A 20,936-nucleotide genomic window follows, 5' to 3' on the forward strand; every position below is an offset into this window, starting at 1 on the left:
GCAAACTTAACCTGCTGCTTATTATTGTGAGTAGTAAGTATGACCTTGCCCCTACTTCTAGTATGTCTAGAGAATCTTAGAAATCTAAGACAAAGTAGCAGTATTTTCTACAGAAATTCCTCTAACTTATACCCTTCTATGGTGAGTTCTATTCTACCAAATTCAAGTGGAACATTTTACCATAGCTATTTGTCATCTAGACTAACATCTTAGAAAATTTTAAACCAGGTACATAATTTATAAATAATTCACAAAGAGATAACTATGCTTTTCAGATTTATTTTTTCTTCATATAGGGCATCTACTTTTCTTCGTCTAGTTTTAATATCTAAAAATGGGAAAGATTAAGATAAATTAATTCCAGACTTACATTTTTTGCCTATGGGCCAAGTTCTGCCTTCAGCTGCATTCATTAATTCCCTTCATCCCCAAAACTCAATGAACTGGATCTATTTGTGGAGAGCAGTGAAATAGTCTCATAGACAATAGGAAGCCCTTCAGCTATACCCACTGAAAGCTGTTGATGTCCAAATGCAGAGGTATCAGCAAAAAGGCAACCCAGAAGCTTCGAGATGATCCGTGCTTACATTTTAGTTTCATTCTTTGTAAACAGGGGTAGCTGTTAAAGGTTTTGGAGATGTGGATGTATCTAGTCCTGTTTCTGCTTTTTTTTGGCAGTGTAACAGATGGTCCACAATACAGGACAAATGGTAGAGAATAAGTTCTTCCACAAGCAGCCATTCTGCTTTCACCATTTCAAACAAATCTCATCCTCACAAATTGAAGGTCCCTTTCTCCACTTAAATTGATGGATTTTTCAGATTAAGGAGCCACAAGGTAATCAGGTGTCCTCCTTTCATTTTGCACTATTGTTTATCACACTTACTGTTTGTGCTAATTCTTCATTCATCTGAAACGCATGAAATCCAAACCTTTGAAAAGACAAGAGCAGAGAAATAAGTGGTGTTCAGCACTAAATACACTAACCACTGTGATAATGTTTAAAGCTCATTTACAAAGAGTGTTCCAAAGGCTGAACTTCCCTGGAAGATGACAACACATTTCCCAAAACACTTGGAGGAACAAATCCAGGAATATTTTTCATTCCTAAACTTCTTCCACAGCTCTCCATGTGCCTTTTTAATCTGCTTCTGTATTTTCAGGAGTAAATTTCTACCCCTCCACTTCACAGTTCTCTCAGCTGTAAGATTGTCAGCTACTCCCACGAGGAGTGTTTTTCCAGGGCTGTCCACATCTCCACAATTCTCTATTCCTCAAATCCTGCCACTAAATCCATTTTCATACACAAAGCACCTAGGAGACAGCTGTCACAAATTGTGTTTTCAAACTTCATGCTAGCAAGAAACACACAAGCGTCTTTTAAATTCATAGCATGGCCTTTCACTTTCCCTCTGTCATTCCTTTTTCTTGTCTCCCAGCAAGCTTTGATTCAGCAGAGAACTGAAACTTGTAACTGACTTTAAACTGATTTTAATCCTCACCGAAGTGGCCTCATCCCCGCCACAGACACACATTTTTCTGAATTAGGGCCTTGCACTCTTAATTTTCTGTGGAGGCACTACTCTTTGCATACATTTGCAAGGTACATAGCACCAAGATTTAAGCCTGTATGGACACTAGTCACGAGCCAATGTGAGCTGTTCCCAACAACACTTTAAGGTGCTATTCAGTGAACAGTAACCAATTTGACTACAACCGCCAAAATTCATAGTTTGACACAGATGTGGAACTAAGTGGAAAACCAATTATATCTTTATACATTGAAGAGATTGACTGAGGATGAAAAACAATAGCATGACACATTTGAGTATAGATGAGTATATGCTAGAGAGAGAGAGCATCCTGAAGACTGCCATGTTCCCTGCACCAGAGGTACTATTATCCCAGCTCATTTACAAGCATCAGCATCTCCCTGTCTGGGGGATAAAAGACATTGCCAAGTGGAGTAGATAGATGGATTTGAAAATTTCCCCCCAAAGGAAAGCAAGGGGAAGAAGAAGTCACACTTCTGAGGTGCACATGATGACAGTGACATGAAAGTATCTAGATGCATACCAAGACCCCTCAGCCTTCTTTAGAACATAGATGAATCCAGTAAAGATGTAAAGCCTGTGTTGCTAATTGAGACTTCTTATCACTGTGGCTATGTATAGGGATTATACAAGTGCTTGAAGGTGCAATGGTCACTGTTAGTTGTCAGCCAATAGGTGCTGTATTCTCTATGACAATGATGTCCCAATCCATATATAATTCCCACTAAGCAGATAGATTTGCATGTGCTTGCCAATGTGAGCAAAACCTGAGGTTCATTTTAAGGCCCTTATTACATATATTAAAGGTAGCATGCTCTACATGTTTCCCATCCTACATACATATATGGAGATAGTACCAGATGTTCATTGGACAGAAAGAAGCTAAGATCTAGTTTGACAGCTGTAGCTTATGATGACGTCATGAATACAGTTTAGAGATTGAAAGAGTTCACTGCAAAAAAATCATGTCACTTTTCCTTTTTCTCTTGTTTGAAGTCACTGAGCTTCAGGATTCAGGGGAGTTGTTGTTTTGACTTTATTCTTCTGTAGGCGGGTGGCTGCCTGCCAGTGGCAGCTGCATATGGGATCATTTGCATTGCATGCAGAGTCTCTTGTTTAAAGAGAAGCTCTTCCTTCCCTTAGATCATCTGCTTTTTTAGAGTCCGGGCCACCATTTCACACAGATTGTATTCTTTCTTTAATCTTTTCTCCCTGCTTAGTCTGTACTCTCTAACAAGTACTCCAAAGCCAGATCTAGCAGACTCAATGGGAATAACTGAAAAAGGCAATCTGTGGACAAAGAGGGAATTATTTAATATTCCTGAGGTTACATACTTAAATGAGGGGATTTTTGCAGTGCACATATGCTCTCTTACATCACCACACTACAAGCTGGAGTCTAAAAAACTGTCATTTACTGCATGCAGGGCACAAAATGGACATTAAACCTGTCTTGGGAACAGTGTTCTCTATTTGGACCTCCTGCAAACAGTGGGGTACCCCTTCCAGAGCTCCACATCAAACAACTGAGAGGCTTTCATCTCCAGGAGCAATGTAACTCCTTTCTTTTGCATAAATCTGAGACAATCAACTATTTTAATGGGTTTTGTAGGGGGATTAAAGAGTGAGGGAGAGAGAAAAGAAGTTCCCCTAAAATGACCTTGGAAAAGCTGTGACTAACATATTACCAATTTGGGTTCATACCCTGCACAAAGGAAAGTGTCTAAAAGTAAAATATGATGAAGTGACTATGATACAGCTCAGGTGCTCAAATCAAAACTTGCTGGATGGTTGCCTTTTTCAGAACTAAGGCAAACACTGTAAACACCTTTTTCCATAGTAAGGATGTAAGTTGTTTATTTTAATCCCTTTTGTTTCCTCCAGCCCCTCTTACTTCCTTCCTGGAACTTTCAGTATGCAAGACTAGCTGCTTTCCTCTTGTCTGACATAGGTCTAGGACTTATTCTGTGTGTCCACTATAGTTAATGACAGCCAGCAAGACCCATGCACAAGTAATGGCTGACTCCGAATCCTGGTCTGTAAAGTAATTTTGCCTTCCAATGGGAGGAATTTTATAAACTATTAAAAAACCCACAAGTGGACAGACCTAATTAAAGTGCAATGGCATTTTAATACACAGCATCTCATAAAGCAGAGCAGACATGGTTTTAATTTAATAAGATCTTTTTTATTGTAATCTGTTGAGCTGATAGGAAAAAGAGGGAGGAAGAAGACTTTTAAAAAAATCTTGTTAACTCCCCCTTTGTATCCTCTAAAAGAAGGGAAAAAGACAACCAAGAAGAACAAGCACAAGGACATGCACAGCCGTTTGCGAAGTCACTGCACTTTGCTGGGTCCTCACACATCAGTGACTGACTAGAAAGGGGAAAGTGGGGGGTGGAGGGTTGTGGGGGGACAGCAAGAGGAAACATGTCCAGGCATCTAGTCTTTGGGAAGCTTCCCAGATTTCATTTATAGCCAGCCAATTCAGATTTTCCAGCTGAGACACTCTGCCTCCCCGTGTCTGTAAACTCTGTCCAGACATGGTAAGTCAGGGAGTCACAGTGGATTGCTGTGGAATACTAGGAAAAACGAAGCGCTGTTAGCAGTGGTTGCAACTCAAACACATAACAAAACTCTACTTTTTGATTGTGAGGTATTCTAAAAGCAATTCCTACCTATCACAGAAAGAAAGAAGAGAGGGCCTGATTACTGCTTGTTTTGTAGGTGTTGGGGGTTTTTTGTTTGGTTGGGTTTTCTGCTTGGGTTTTTTTGTGGGTTTTCTGGTTGGTTGGTTATTTTTTTGTTAACACAGGCTCTGTTAAATCCCTGGTGTATACTAACTGTAGATTCCACTTGGTTTATTCCCTTTGAAGTCAGTTTGATTTTGTTCTTCACCTAACTAGAAGCCATTTTCCACAAGCTCATTTGTAAGCAACTCTGTTCAAAACCTGCAACCTGAAAATTTGTACAGGAGTTTAGCATCAGAAAGAATGAATTTACTATAGGGATTGAGACAGGTTTGGTGAGCCTGTGTGGCTGGAAAGTTGGGGGTAGAAGAATAAGAGACAAGAACACAAGACAAGGGAGAAAGAGAGGGAAGGAAGGAAGGAAGGAAGGAAGGAAGGAAGGAAGGAAGGAAGGAAGGAAGGAAGGAAGGAAGGAAGGAAGGAAGGAAGGAAGGAAGGAAGGAAGGAAGGAAGGAAGGAAGGAAGGAAGGAAGGAAGGAAGGAAGGAAGGAAGGAAGGAAGGAAGGAAGGAAGGAAGGAAGGAAGGAAGGAAGGAAGGAAGGAAGGAAGGAAGAGAGGGAAAGGAGGAAAAAAGGAAGAAAAGTGAGGAAGGAAGCGAGCAAAGGGATGAAGGCAGGTGGGCAGGAAGAATGGAAGAAGGGAGACAGGGAGAGGACTAAGGGAGTAAGGGAAGGGATGAAGTCAGGCAGGCAGGCAGGCAGGCAGGCAGGCAGGCAGGCAGGCAGGCAGGCAGGCAGGAAGGAAGGAAGGAAGGAAGGAAGGAAGGAAGGAAGGAAGGAAGGAAGGAAGGAAGGAAGGAAGGAAGGAAGGAAGGAAGGAAGGAAGGAAGGAAGGAAGGAAGGAAGGAAGGAAGGAAGGAAGGAGCCTAGAAAAAAAGAAAAGCAAGTTAGGTTCCTGGCTTTGTGATAAGCAAGTTCTCAGCTTTGCCAGTTTGCAGACAGAAATAAAGGGGAAAGAACAACTAAAAATCAGGCTCTGCTTAAGTATTTTGTACCTTTCAAAATATTCTGTACTTTTCACACTATATTTTCCAACAACAGGAAATCAAATGCCTCAAGGAACCCTGAAACACTCAGGGACTCAGAAAAGCAAAGCAACAAAAAATAACTTTAACTTGATACTCAAAACAGAACGTGACATTGAAATCTGTCTGTTCTACTTTGCTGATTCATTTTTGTATTGTCTGTAGTCCATAATGTTGATTCAAAACTAATTTGTTTTGGACAGTGGAAGGGTTTTCATTACTACTAGCTATTGCTTGTATGCCATGGCCACCAGTGACACTTTGCCAAAAAAGTTACAAAAAAATTAAAAAGAAATTGCTTCTAATAAGATCACTGTGAATATTGTTTTGAAATCACCTAAAAGAAACTAGTTCAGCCTTAAACAGAAGAATGGACTTTTATAAAGAAATACTAAAAACAGTCAGAGTTATAATGAATGGAAAATATTTTGGATGGGTTATTAAAACTCATACTATAGAGCTGAAGCCAATATTTATTATAGGCCAAAATGAGACCTAATACAGTGGCAGGGAAGAAACAGAGCAGCTTAGTCTGCATCTGCTTGCCATTATTTTCCACCACTGTCTTTGAACGATGGACCTGAAGTCTGATCCTTTCAGACAATGCTTGTGTTTTATTAGGTTTATTTTGTTTAGCAGCAGCACTGTTTCTGGCATTATATCGTTCCCAAATACAGAGAGCCCTGACTAAGCTGAATCATCATGAGATTGAACGGATGCTGATGGGAAAGCACAGGACTCTGCAGAGCTCATCATTTCTCAAATAACACTGCTATGAAAGTTTCTGCTCTCAGCTGGCCCAGTGCTCGTGATTCACATGGCCTCCTCACAGCTTCTCTGAGTGAGAAGCACGTTTCCCAAGACTGCTTGTGAGAACCACCACTCCATCTTGTTGGATTTAGAGGTTCTTCCCTGGCAACAGAGATGTTAGGCAGTTTCAGAGTTGGATGCTGAATTTCTCCATAAGTAGGAAGGAAATGCCCCCAAGGATTTAAATTATGGTAAGGTCACTGCTCTGGAGGATGGCCAGGTAGACACCTTCCCCGCAGCTCTTGTCTTGCCACCCTGGCTCAAGTGCAACACTCAGAGACCCACATGGAATCAGCCTGGTGTACCAGGAAGCCCTCCTCAGCCTTCACCACCCATCACACCTGCACTGCACATGCAGCCACAGTGCCTGTCCAGCGTTATTGAACCTTCTATGCATGTCACTAAGCTCTCAAAATCAGACCCTTGCACCCTGTCTCTCTGATCTGAACAACATGGCTGGGAAGGAGAGTCAAACCTGTGGAGTAGCTTAATTGTATTCCAGCTTTGCATAGCCATTTCACAGCCAAAACCAGACCCTGACTATGGCAGCAGTCCTCTTCAAGAACCTGACCTTCTGGTGCTCAGCCACAGTGGAAGGGAGAACAGTGCTGGCTGTCTGCTGACCTGGCCCTTGGTGCTGTGGTCAGGTAGCTTGGCCTTGTCCACTAATGGGACAGGCTGATGCAGACTTTGTGAGGGAGGCAGGAGTTAACAGAAGGTGTCTCTCCATGCCTGTGGAGACCTTCCTGGAGCTAAGGCATTGGGATCCAGGTTGAGGTATGATGGCTGACAGGATCAGCATCGCCTGGGTGGAAGGAGCAGTCATGCCACCCTTTTTCACAAATTCAAGCTAGGGATGGCAAGGCTCCTCCTTCTTTGCCTCAGCCTCCACTCCTTAAAGTCTGGCTTCAGTCCCAATTTTGGATCAGTTTTCTGTCCTTTAAAGAAAATGAACAGGGGCAGAGAAACTTCCTTTAAGTCAAGCTGTGAAAAAGGCAGATGAAGGTAGTGCTTAGAATGGTTATGTATATCTTTTCAGTGGGGAGGATCTGTAGTTGTCCAGCCACTCAGAGGCCAGAATAGTACTCCATCCTTCTTTCACTTTTCTCATTGAGTCGTTTCATTAAACTGTGAATCCAGAACTCATATAAAGCTTCACAGGTCTAATACTTTGCTAGAAATACGGTCATTCCTTCTAACTTCATGCATTGAATTATATTGTTGCTCCTGGAGGGAAGGGCATATTTATTACTTGTGAAAGAGAATATTTGCTCAGTTACAGTTTTCCCATGCTTCTCAGCAAACCTTCTGACTGACTTGCTACTGTTACTTAGGCCAGTCTATAAACTTCAGCCTCTTTTCTTGAAATGAAGCATGAGAACCAATATATAATCAGTTTCAAATTTAAACTAGAGATGGCTCTCTTTACAGGGAAGACTTCTCTCACTCAAATAGAAGATTTATTTTTATTTGTATAGATTGGGTAGGAACAATCTCTACGTTGTCACAAGTGTTACTCAAGCCTTTAATGGTGTTTCAGAACTTCTCATTAAGCAATTGAGTGACAAGTACTTCTGCTCATGAACAAATATATTTCACCTACCTCTACAATTTTTAAAAATTAATTTTCATTATTCCAGCATCATTAAAAGCATTAAAAGCTCAAGTGAGATTTTTTTCTGCAACTGGTTATATTTATTTGAATTCTAAGAATCAAAAGACACAACAAAATTTGTTGTTGAATCCTTTTATTTAACAGGTTTTAAAACACTGAAAATAGCTAGCACTAATGAGATCCAGTGTTGCTACCATTGATAGAGCTTTTCAGACCTGACTGAGAGGCAGAACTATTTAAAACGGTATTTGTTGCCCAGGCCAGAAGGCACTATGGGCCAAGTTGCATGCTCAAAACCTGTTAGTATATCCTCTATATATTTAGTAGCATCTCTAAAGTTATCATAATACTTCAGCATACATGGACCCCATCTATCTAACCAGGGGTATTTTTGAAAAGAGATATCTCTGGCAATATTAATGACATTCTCTGCCAAAGATGCTGCCAAGTAGAAATGATTCAGAATCAGCTTCTACAGGGATCTCTCTGTAGGGCCCAAGCTGCAGTGAGAACACAACACTCCATAAGATACGTGCTTTGTTTTTAGGTCGGAGTTTCCCTGTGTGCTGGTTTTGGCTGAGATAGAATTCACTTTTTTCATAGCCAGCATGGGGCTCTGCTTTTTTTTTTTTTTTTTTTTTAATGGAAAATAGTGTTGATAATGCGGGAAAGTTTTCATTATTGCTGAGCAGTGCTTGCACAGTGTGAAGGCCTTTTTTGCTTCTCACCCCACCAGTGAGCAACCTGGAGGTGCAGAAGAGGTTGGGAGGGGACATGGCTTGGGCAGCTGACCCCAGCTGACCAAAAGGATGGTCCATGTCTTAAAACATCATGTTCTGCATATAAAGCTAAGAAAGAAGTTTTTAAATTTCTTGCTTTGCTTTGCTTTGCTTTGCTTGTGTGCACACAGCTTTTGTTTTACCTATTGAACTGTCTTTATTTCAACCCACAAGTTTTCTCACTTTTACCCTTATGATAATCTCCCTCATCCCACCTGGGGGGAGTGAGCAAGCAGCTGGGTGGTGATGAGCTGCCAGCTGGGGTTGAGCCATGACACCACCCTAACAGGGAAGCAAAATGCTGTGCACAGACTCGGTGTGGCAGGAAAGGGCAGGAAGTCTTTGCTTGTGCTGCACTTCAAGTGATCTCTGTCTACCATTCTAGAAGGCTCCGAAAAGATCACTGATACGCTAACACGCAAGGCACATGGAAGTGTCCCGAAGAGTCATCCCCATTTTCTTCAATTAAAGCCATGAAGAATGTTTGTAGATCTGTAAATCATGGTGAAATGGCCTTTGCTTTCCACAACACTTAATAGAATTACCTTGCTTGGCTTACATAAACTGGGCCAGGCACTGCACAGTACTTTTGGAAATGAGTTGGAGTTAAGTTTCACATTGGCAGCATCAAAGCTAAAGTGTTATTTCAAAAGTTATTTCAAGATACTGCTCTGTGTGTGATGTGCCACAGCCTCTTCTATTTCTAGCCACTATATATCTGCAATAAACTGCAAAAAATCTCACCCAATTTTGAACTGTCATCTATAAAACAATGTTTTCCCCCATTATAATTGCTATGTGAAGCTATTTAAATAAGTTACATGTATCTACAAAGAATTTTTAATTGTAACCTATTTGCAAGTGGTTTGTTTCACATATTTAAAGTTCTTTCTTGAGATTGGACTGTCAGGCCATGCAACACACACTCCAGTCTGAGCAAAATAGCTCTTGGTATCACACAGCACATTCACACACCTTTTATACCCCCTGACCCACCTGTCCAGTCAGTGTCACTGTCCAGAGCCAATGAGCGTCCATGAGCCCCACATTAGGGCGGTGACTACCAGGGGCACAGGATGGCTTGTCACCCACCCTTTCTGTCCCGGACCACATCTGTTGTTTTGGGTTCAATTGTCCTTGAGAAGCAAGTCTGGTTTAGTTCGTTAGCTGGGGATAATCAGGAGAGGCCTTCGCTGGCTTAAAAGACATTTTGTTTAGACTTATGTGGGGAAGAAAAGAACAGTTTCCCACAGTTACATGTCTGAATTCAACAGAGTGGGCTGTGTCGTTGGTGTGTCCAGCCATTTGTCTCATACATCAGGCCTGGAAAGGTGGTTCTGCAGCAGCATGTGCCCAGCCAAGATGTGTTCACATAGAGGACTAAAGGGATACCCCTGAAAACGTTTGCACTTTCTTAACCTTGTTCATGAGCAGAGATGTAGCATTGCTCAATTGATTTTCACATTGGCTCCTGCTGTTTGCAAGACTATGTTGAACAGTGCAGCCTGTGTTATACCGCAGGGCTATATCTGCATCCATATATATACATATATATATGTGTGTGTTTGTATCTGTATCTGTATCTGTATCTGTATCTGTATCTGTATCTGTATCTGTATCTGTATCTTATCTACCCACCTGGGGACCCCAATACAAGAAGGACATGGAGCTTCTGGAGCAAGTCCAGAGGAGGGCCACAAAGGTGATCAGAGGGCTGGAGCACCTCTCCTATGAAAACAGGCTGAGAGAGATGGGGCTGTTCAGTCTGGAGAAGAGAAACGAAAGCTCCAGGGAAGCCTATAGTGGCCTTCCAGTACCTGAGAGGGCGACAAAAAAGCTGAGGAGAGACTGTTTACAAGGGCATGTAATGAGAGAACAAGGGGTAATGGTTGGACATTAGGAAGAAATTGTTTAGTCTGAGGGTGGTGAGACACTGGAACAGGTTGCCCAGGGAAGCTGTGGATCCCTGTCCCTGTAAGCGTTCAAGGCCGGGTTGGATGGGGCTTTGAGGAAGCTGGTCTAGTGGGAGGTGTCCCTCCCCATGCAGGAGGGTTAGAACTAGATGATCTTTAAGGTCCCTTCTAAGCCAAACCAGTCTATGATTCTATGATTCTACAACATGCCACTGCAGTAGCATGAGCTTTGCAGCTGTGATGCAGCAGTGCTTGAGGTTGTTGCTCTTCCTTGCGCTTTCGCTGCCTGAGCAGCACCCTCCCATTGGTGCATTTGTAGATAACTTCAGTCTCAGCAGTATGAGCTAGGTCAGGGAAGGACTGGCTTGAAATAAAACCTTACCAAAATATTTAATTACTTCAATTCCAGGACAGGTGCCCCATTGCACCAGTAGAGCTGTCAGAGTAGTCACTAGGAGGGAGGAAATCTTTATGTTAGTATCACCCCTCTCTATCACATCACAGCCACAGACACTCTCAATGCTATGCACAACTCCCTGGTCAGGTATGATTTTGTTAATACATTTTTTTTCAGCTACCCAGGTCCTAGCAAAGTACAGGCAATCTCCAGCTTCTCCTTGCAAGTGACTGCATTTGAAAGTGATTGTGCACTTTACATTCAAAGTGTCAAACAATTGCTCTCCTACACTAGGAAGCATGCAGGTATCCTGTAATGTGGAGGGCATCAGTGTGTGGTCAGCTCCAGAGCTAATCTATAATGACTGGAGAGTTTCACTGCTTGCAGATGGCTGGGAAGAAAACCAAATAAAAAAGGTCAAAGCTGGAAGAAATTCTGTCTTGGAATCAATTCAGCTGCTTTATAGAAATCAACCAAATGTGTACCTGACCTATGTTTGCCCTTTGAAAGACCACTCTTACTATCAAGCATCTGATGATAATGAAGTAGTCAAAGACTGTGAAGCACATTTATTTAGTCTCTTTCAGCTTTTATTCCTCTACAGCAAGACTAATGTTAGAAGTAGCTCACAGCAATAGTTGATGGATTATCTGACAAATTCTTCAAGAGATTTGGAAGATGTCTATTAGTCCAAAGCCAGTGTACACTAGAACTAGACAAACATTCTCATACGCTTCTTCCCTTCTAGAAGAAAATATATTTGTTATGGAGGTGAGCCAAGAAGTATCCTGAGCAGTGCCAGCTATTTTCCAGAATAAGAAACTGCTGAGAAGAAAGCTTCTTTCTGCTACTAAATATCTGAGGCTGAAAGGGAACATGGGTAAATTTAACTGGAATGTAAGAAAAATCCAGCAGATGTGGAGGAGAAACATCTGAGCCAGAATGGCTCAATGGGTACTTTATGACATGTAGGGCTAGAGTGCCTGATTCTTTAAGCAAAGTATGGTTAAAAGTGCAAAAACAGAAATAAATTGCAACTACTGATTGTCACATAATAGCTAGCACTCAGGGAGAGGAGAGAGGAAGAGATGCTGGGAAGACAGAGTTGCTCCTGATCTCAGTTGGCACAAGGAGAACGTACATTATCCATTTGCTAGATTCTAACACACATGAGAACTGTTTTTCTGAAACTGTTAGGGAGTCACACAATAAATCATTCACAGCTCTAAGTGGCTTCCCCCTTGATGGTGTTTCTGCAAAAGTTAGGTTCTCAGTAAAAGTCCTTTTGTTTCCTCCCAAAGACAGCCTGCTTGTTTTACCACCATTTGGGCTCCCAAGCATGCCTCACAATCTGTTTTGGTCACCTCAGCTTGCTCTCTCCTGAAGTCTGGATATATTACTGCAGCCCACTGGGCTGCTGTCAAACCAGATGTCTGGAAGTGCTACCACTGCGCCCGTTTTCCAGAGTGCATGTGTCTTTCACCCTAGTAGTCACCCTTTCCTGAGCATTCCTCCTCCCAGCTTCCAGCATTACAGGCCCAGTGTGCCAGCTTCATCCATGTCCTTAAGGTACACAGTCACCTGGTGACCCAGCCTGATGGCTAAGGTGCTGTCACACATTGCCTGCATAAGGCTGCTCAGTAAAATGCTCTACCTTTTTATTAATCCTACCTGGATTAGAAGTTGCATTTTAAGTTTAATAGCTCATTCATTCTCTTTGAAAAGGAAATGCTTTGTGTACTTTTTTTTTTTTTTTTTTTTTTTGTCACAAAGCCCATTATTGTGAGGACATCCAGTGGACCCTCTGTAAATTAAGAAGTGAAGTTAGAGATGATTATGGGTGTTTCAACTTTGGGTCTCCCCAGAAGGTTAGTCCTGGCTCTTTGTGGTGAAGACTAGCATTCATCCTCTTAATAATTAATAAACAATAATTCATGACAACAGAAAGATAATTACAAGACAAAGTAATTAGATTGTGTAGGTAAAAATTATCTAAATCAAATAAAAGCACTGTCATGCATGCAAGAAGAGTAAGTACAATTCAGCCATAAATAACTTTCTAGTTGTACCCTTCAGGGATGACTAGTTACAGGGTAAGATATCAGCTCTCTGTGTAAAGCAGTCACAGACCTGAGTGAGAATCAGTTAATGGGGACTAGATTTTTAAGCACAGAAGCATGGCCTTGCAAGACTTCTGGAAACATCTAGGCAAATACATGAAGACGTTATTTGCTTGGACAGTAGGAAAATATGTTCTTAGGCACCCTCGTCAAGCACAGAATAGTTTTTTTTAAGTCCTACACTAGTGTGCTATTCTGATATCCTCAGACATCTTGAGAAAACCCCTGTCCTGTGCAACATGAGTTCTAGAGTTAAATCTTGTCTCACTTCACTCCTGCCATGATTTAAAGGTCCTTAGATAAGACATCAGTTGTAAAATACCTTGAAGCAGCATGAACTCTTGGGAACAGGGCTAGGCTGGTACTCAGAAAGCCGTTGTAGTACTCTTGATGCTCTGCCATCAGCCTGGCAGGGGGTCTGGAACAAAACATCTTCAGTTGTCTGTGCCTACTCTTCTCTAGTGGTAGTTGCAGACTGAAAGCACTGCACGAAACCAGAAAGGTACTTTTCCAAAAAAATCTTTCGGGTTTCCAAATGCTGCATTTCTTCAACAGTTTAGAAGAATAAGATAAGTCTTTTGAATAAAAAATGTTGACAGCTAATGGCACCTGCAACAACTAATGATGCCAGAATTTGCAATAAAAATATAGCTCCGAAGTGGGAACTTCCAGCAAACAGGAACAGCAAAGAGAGCATAGGTTTTCTCTCCACACAGGACATGAAGAAAATATGAACAATAATTTTTATTTTAATTAAAAAAAAAAAAAGGGATGAAAAAAAAACAGATCTAACTCTTAGCGATGAGAACTTTTGCTTAAGGTGGCTGTTATTAGCACTTCTCTGCACCCAGACAGAATGGCAGCGGTCAGTCTTGCATGAAGGAGTCTTAGGGTTCCTGCAATGTGTTGGGAAGACAAAAGCCTTGCTTTTACATAGTCTAAGTAGAGATATTTCCCTTGAGGACTCATTGCAGTTACTGATTGAATTAACAGTTTGCTGGAATGTGTAACCTATGTCCTGAAGTGTTCTGGGCAACTTGCAGATCTTTGGATCTTTTTGGCTCAAGGAACCTGGGCTGAGCTTTCTCCCCTAGCATTTCTTTTGAATACAGATAGGATAAATAGCTTTTTAAAAAATTTATTTATTTAAAGAAAAAAAAAATTAATCTTAAACAGATACACTGGAAGGAATTTTTTTAAGGCACGAGAGGGTCTCACATGTATTTTCCTTATTCACATTGACTCACCTTGTCTCCATCTTCTGAAGACAGAACAGTGATACTGCAACTAAGGCAACCTGTTTTCCTTTCAGTGTCTGTTTCTCTTGTCTTGGAGCCCTTCCTCTCCTTGGTCTCATCAGTGCTGGCTCAAGGGGGGCACAAGAAGAGCAGAATAAAAAGAACCTGAGAAAAAGTCAACAGATTTCCCTAGAGAGCAGTTGAAATGGAAGGAAAATTCCTCTGACTCACGGTAAGGTACTCTGAGCAAAATTAGGTAGGAAGGAAACAGTACAAAAAAAGCAGCTGCAGCAAAGGGAAGAGCAAACGTACACTCAGCACTCTTCTGTTTCCTACCAGAGAGAAAGACCAGGCAGCTATTTCCTCTTCCTTCCCCTGTCTCTACCACTGCCTCTTTAATTTATATCATGTTCCTCCAGGTAATGTTTAGTGTCCTGCTTCAGTCTTTCTAAACTGCCTGACAAGAGCCTTTGGACCACTAATGTTAGAACTTGGATGGTTTTGAATCCTCCTGATGGTTAAGGGTTAACAAAAAGTACTTTGGAAAAGTACAAGAAAACTGAACAAACCAAGCAAGATTGTTTCATATGGAAAAAATATTAGGCCTCAGAAATGGAAATATTTTGTGGACATGCCTCATTTTTTAAAAAGTTTCCTGTTGAAGCCTTTCCCAGTTGAAGACAGATTTTTGGGTAGAAGCTTGTGGAATAACTTGAAAAGGAGAGTATGATTCTGTAAAGCCCTGTCTGTGGTTAGCACGTCAAGTACATGCCTAAATATTCAAACATGTCCTTAGCCCTCTAGCTTTCTCTCTTCCATTTCTTCCAGAAAAGTTTAGTTATGAAACTGGTTGACATTTTTGAAGAAAGGGAATGGGACTTCTTTTACCAGTGCTTGATCTGTTTCAGCATCAAGGACACTGGAAATACAAATTCTCATCTGCACATGCAAATTGTCCACCAGATAGGCAAGTCAGTATTGATCGCTGTGAGCAAAAGAAGGAGGCCCTGTTCAGGGAGTACTGGTCTGAGCAGAAAAAAGTGCAGGCATTGTAAGTCCACTAGCTTAGCCTAAAGACAACTTGGAGAAAAACATCCTTACTCCACAATCTCCTGTCCATTCTGACTTGTTGCTCTTCAAGCAGAGTACAGTTATCACACTGACTCCAGACTAAACTCTGGATTGCCTCCTTTCATTTGCCTGGCTACCTGCAGCGCCATCTGGTTGCTTAGCTGAAGCTGCGCTACTCTATGGTAGCCTCTGCATCTAGCCTTGTCCCACAGTCCTGTGTAAGAGATGCTGATGGCAGCTACGGAGGTTTTGCAAAGGGGCACTGCATCCAGCCACGCTAAGAACACATCAATGGTGTTTGACTGTAGACACCATCAGTTCCTGTACAGTTCTAAGCACATATGCTGTATGGCCTCTTTTGGAGACAGTCCATGCTACATCTTCCCATATTCACACAACTGAAGCTTAGAAAATTGCTGTAGCAAACATCTTATGTCATTGTACCTAGAGGTAAATGCCTATGGTCAGCTCTCTTTGCTGTCAGTCCTCAGAGAGGCAGATCTGCTTAGGCGACACGAGGGAACTGAACCATATTTTGAGATGACAGGTGCTGTAAACATCAAATAATCTGGGATCACAATGGTGTATGCTGCAAGGCTGTCACTTATGGACTCTGGGTGTTTTAACCTCTGCCTTTCCTGGCCACACATTAACCTTTGCCCACCAAAGCCAGCTTTTTCCAAAAGGAACCACTTCCTTTGTACAACAGCTGAGTGGTCTGGCAGGGCTTTCTACCAAAGGGGTTGGGAAAAACAAAACTGATGAAGACACAAAACTATTCCACTTGAGAGACAAGGCTAGATACAAGGAGTTTGTAAGCATACACCATTTCTGGTGGTATGTTACTAGGTGATCCCTGTAAAGGCACTGGTTTTATAACTAGAAATTTATTTACACGGATCTGAAGTCTAGGCCTGGAAATCCTTTGGGAGATATAGTTGTTAAGGAATGCTGCACTCAACTACAAAACTTAACCTGAAGGTGTTTTTTGAGTGACTAGTTGCAAGCCCTGTGATTGCAATCTTCCGGCAGATTTAGATGCCTCCTTAGGTGTGGGCCAGACATAGAGTAGCACTGCTTTCCAGCTACAACAGCTCAAGTCAATATATCGTGTAGGACTGTAACAGTTTGGAAACATCTGTTCTGTAAGAACAGCAGTCTGGAAGAAATATTGTATCTCTGATTCCTCCCACTAACTGATGTCTTCATGACTTGCACACATATTCTTTTTAAATAGCAACAACCTGAATTCTCCCTTATTTTGATGACCAAGCATGTTATAACACTCAGAAACAATGAAAAATACACTAAATAGCTACACAAGCAGAAGAAGACCAGACTGAAATTTTGCAGTGAAGGTAACCAGATTGAAATTTTGCAGTGAAGGTAACATGGGAGCTCTTTAAAGCCCCAACTACAGTCACTCACACTCACTGCCAAAAAGCTACAGGTGTATAGCGTACCAACAGCTGGGTAAAAGTCAGTGGATGGGGGGGGAAGTGAGTGCCAAGCTGGGTGTCCATAATGCATTTACTGAAGTACATTTCATGCATATCATGCACATTCAGCTAATGAATTTGCCTAAGATGTATTTTGAGATAATTAATTAGGAGAGCTTTTATTATTAAATTGTTATATGCAGAGCTGTGAGTGGGAACAAAGGAGCCTGAAGCCCAAGGAGCTGACCCAAAGGACATTTAAGAAATTTCTCTGTATGTGAAAAGATAATTCAATTTAAGGCCACTGCAGTCAAATATATTTTTGTCTTTCAGGTGGCTCAACCCTGCATTGCACCTTAGCTTAAGCTAAAGTTTTTGGGACTCTGTAAGCAAATGCATTTAAAAAAAAAAAAAAATTATCTGCAGAGGTTAGATTCAGATGTAGGTTGCAATGTTCCATATTTTGTACAAAATCTCATCTACAGTGAAGCACAAACCACAAAATCTTATGATTGTAGGAGGTCCTTCAGATGTATACCTGCAGTGGGCAGACAGTTTCCCTTCATGCTGAAAGCCCCTGCCCTGCCATCCTCCTCCCCTCTCCCTGCACTTCAGGCACTGTGTACAAAACACAGCCACTCTCAAAATACCCAAGGTTTTGCTGCACAGAATGTGTTCCTCACCTGTTCAGATTATCATAAGCAATGTGGCTGTGCCAGACAGGGCAAAGCCGACTCTAGGAGGGTATTTTTAGATCTACTACAATACTTTAGATCAGTCACATCCCCAGTCTCTTGCCCTCCCCTAAAAGCTTTTCCTTTTGGGCCATATGTTAGGAAATGTCTCAAGCTGCATCTTTCCTCCACCATGTCAAGTGCTGACAAGTAAACAGCCACCCAAACTGTTGTGTTGTATCAAAGGAGCCATCCCAAAGCTGTGCTCCAAATGGCTACAGAGGAAGCATCCTAGTGCTAATTAAAACCAGTGTTTAGGAAAAGGGAAAGTAAACATTATCTAACATCTCTCTCCATCATCTGCCAAAACATTAATTACTTGCTTCATTAGTCTTGCTTATTAGACCTCCACTGTCAAGCCATTGTTAGCATGTGGTTTTGTTTTTACAATGTGCAAGTCAGTTATTTTGCTCAGCAGACTGTGTGTTATTTTGCTCTTTTTTTTTTTTTTTTTTAATCACACGTAACTCTAACCACTGGGTTTTGGTCAATTTTTTCTTTATTGTTTGAAAAGACAAAGCTCTGTTAAGTGCAGGTTTTAACATCTTCTAACATTTTGTAAATCTTATGAGAGGAAATCTTAATTATAATAGCATGTCTTCCAATTTCCCAATGTACACACATTCTACTTCTTTAAAGCTCAATATTACTTTCTCCAAAATATATACATCTTTCTGAATTAAAAAATAAAATAAAATTAAAGAACAGACTCTCAACTAGAGTAAATCAACCACCTAACTTCACTCTCTTTGGTGTACTGACATCAGTTTGGCCAGCAGGAATCCGGACTCCAACTGGAAAAAATGCCATTCCCTCCTTTCCTCATTATATTCAAAAAGAGAACAAATGAACCATTCTGCAATTCTAAGGGTATCATCACAAAGGCACTTACAAGACTCATGCTGCTTACAAAATGTTTCCTTTCATTCTGCAAGAAATTCACAGTCTAGTCTTTTTTTTTTTTTTTTTTTAATAAGGAAGTCAAGTTATGCAAAAGTTAATAAAAAATCCAACTAAAACAAAAGAGCAACAGCAGCAGCATTGGGGCAATAGAGTTAAGCAGATTTGGACTTTCATTGCAGCCTGGAGGAAAGTTTTGTATTGAATTCATTCTTGACAAGAAGTAAAAGGAAAAAAAAAAAAAAAAAGATAAAAAGGGGGGACCAGCAACAAGAAAGGAAAATTGAACAAATGAGAGTTTTGGTGGTGGTGGTAGTTTAACGACTTCCCTTTTCGGTGCTCTTTGACTGCTTTCCACTTGCTCCCCTCCTGGGCCCATTTCTGTGGCTCACTGGGCTTGGCTGGGCGCCAGGGTAACAATCAGTGCCTGAACAGCCTCTTCAGCCAGAGATCATTCCTTGGGTTCCTTTGTTTTATTAGTGGGGAGGTGGGGAATGCCACCAGGGTGATTTTTAAACTGAAACAGGATGTCCCTCTGGTGTCCCAGGCTATGAAAGACTTCATTTCATCAGCCATGCTGGCGACACAAGATGGCTTAAGTTAATCCAGTGAGACGAGGCTGCAGCTTTCTTCTGTAGCTCTTTTCCTTTAAGACTCAAAAACCTCAGAGGGATGCTGCCTTAACAGACAGCTCTAGGGAGCTGATTCCTCAGGATAATAAGCCAAAAAGAAACTCACATGTTAAAACATGTATCAGAATATACCGATTTGCCACAGGCAGAGCTTTCCAAACTAATTGTGATTCAGTCTCTCAGACAACTATATAAAATGCTCTGTGCAAGTCAGTGATTGTGCAGGTATGCAAAATCACACACAAACAGGTTCTAGTCAAGTAGCTCTCAAATTCAAGTTTGTAATATTTCTAATGACTTGTGCATTAAATGACATATCAGCAGGTTAAAAATCACATAATATTTAGTTTATCAGAATTTAGTTCAGCATCTATTGGTTTTGACCACTATCACCTCAAAAAAAAATGGTATGCATATACAACAGTTACCAAGCATATTTGTGTTGTCCATGGTTTTTATTAGAGAGCAAAGAATAGAGCACTGCATTGGAAACTATTCTAAATACAACATTGTCAACCTCTTACACATTTTCACAGAAAACCTTTTCACAGAAATATTTTTTTCTGTATGTACTGCTGATATAACAAAAAATCTGATATAGGCTACAGCTGTCTCAAGCCATCTCAGGTGGATTATGGCATCTCTCCTTATGAACAGTGTTTCTTTACTGTTGCCATCAGTAACAATTTGTAAACACAGTGCTGTATTTCACAGTTCACTACTATTTACTGAGCTTTGTTATTATATGAGTAGTAAAAGCTGACAATCTATAAAAGACTCATCATTAACAGTCTCCAGCAGTTCTCCAACCCCTCACCAGAACAAAGAGCAGAACACCAAGCAGAGATTCAACAATCTGCACAAAATCTGTCACACTGAGTCCATAGCAAAATTGGTTTTGAGCAACAGTCTTCCTCAGATCCAAACCAGCAGCCAGTGTCCTGCCCTGGACTATTTTGGGTATGCACCCTGCCAGTGGCAGCATGTGAAAGAATTTACATCACAGCAACACACAGATTCAGTGTGCCTCTCCTACAGCCCACAGTAGCCCCTCCAAAGTTTTGTGGTACTAATAGTCATCATGGAGTCAGTCAGTTATTGTTATGTGAAAACGCGAGTCCAACATCTGAGGGGCATGTAAATGTCAAAAGCAAAGCAGCACTTTTGCTGAAGTCTTAACCAAAATCAATGAGTGCTGTCTCACTTCCTGCCCTGCCCAGTGGATTTCAAATGGACTACTACAGGAAAGAGAAAAACGAATGCAGAATTTATGTCTTTATTTTGTAGAGATGAAACCTAATAACATGGACAAATGTGGAATATTCTATAGAAAAAGAACAACAGTAAAAACTGAAAAGAAAGAAGTCAGGTTAACCATTACTTGACCACTTTACCCTTACATGCTGGAGAGTTTAAAAAGCAAAAATAAGAATGAAAGAGAAGATTCATCAATACAGAGAGGCATTGGCCAGTTCTGAAACATATTGCAAAACAGAGTACGCAGATCTGAATTTCTTGCTTGAAACCTTGGGTGCTGCTCACAAACATTGTAAGACTAGATATTTCCCATGAACACATTCAGAGAACAGCTGCATTTCACAACTACAGCTACATGCCCGGGCAGGAACAGTAAATTCACAGGAAAAAGAGCCTTCTATCAGTCCTGACTTCCTCCAATCCACAGAAGGGGACTCGCTGTGGTTTCTGGACACTTGCCTGTCCATGACTGCCCTGGATTTCCCTACTTCAGCTACTAAAACAAATGAAAACACTTTAACAGGAATATTTTTTACCAAATGTATCGCTACTGCAGTTACCATGGAGACATTGTAAAACTGTGACTGGGTGAGGAGAGTAGCAATACTGATACAAATGATATGTGAGGTGGCCTAAGAGGCAGAGCCTGTACTAGGTGGTGAGCTGCCTTCTATCCGTATATGCTGGCCTCTGAAATCCAGACC

At 41.2% G+C, this 20,936-nt stretch overlaps 1 protein-coding gene across 2 annotated transcripts in view; it reads right to left on the reverse strand.

The window, feature by feature from the left end:
- Positions 1-843: 843 nt before the first annotated feature.
- Positions 844-20,936, reverse strand: part of MLLT3 (MLLT3 super elongation complex subunit) — a 162,248-nt gene continuing 142,155 nt past the window's right edge. Inside the window, exon 12 of one of the 2 annotated variants that reach the window (XM_051642871.1) lies at positions 844-932. In XM_051642871.1, coding sequence (XP_051498831.1) covers positions 903-932 — 30 coding nt within the window. In that variant the 3' untranslated portion in view covers positions 844-902. The remainder of the gene's footprint in view (positions 933-20,936) is intronic. The other variant, XM_051642868.1, reaches the window with a different exon arrangement.

The sequence above is a fragment of the Apus apus genome, chromosome Z, assembly GCF_020740795.1.
Source record: "Apus apus isolate bApuApu2 chromosome Z, bApuApu2.pri.cur, whole genome shotgun sequence".
Taxonomy (NCBI): Eukaryota; Metazoa; Chordata; class Aves; order Apodiformes; family Apodidae; genus Apus; species Apus apus.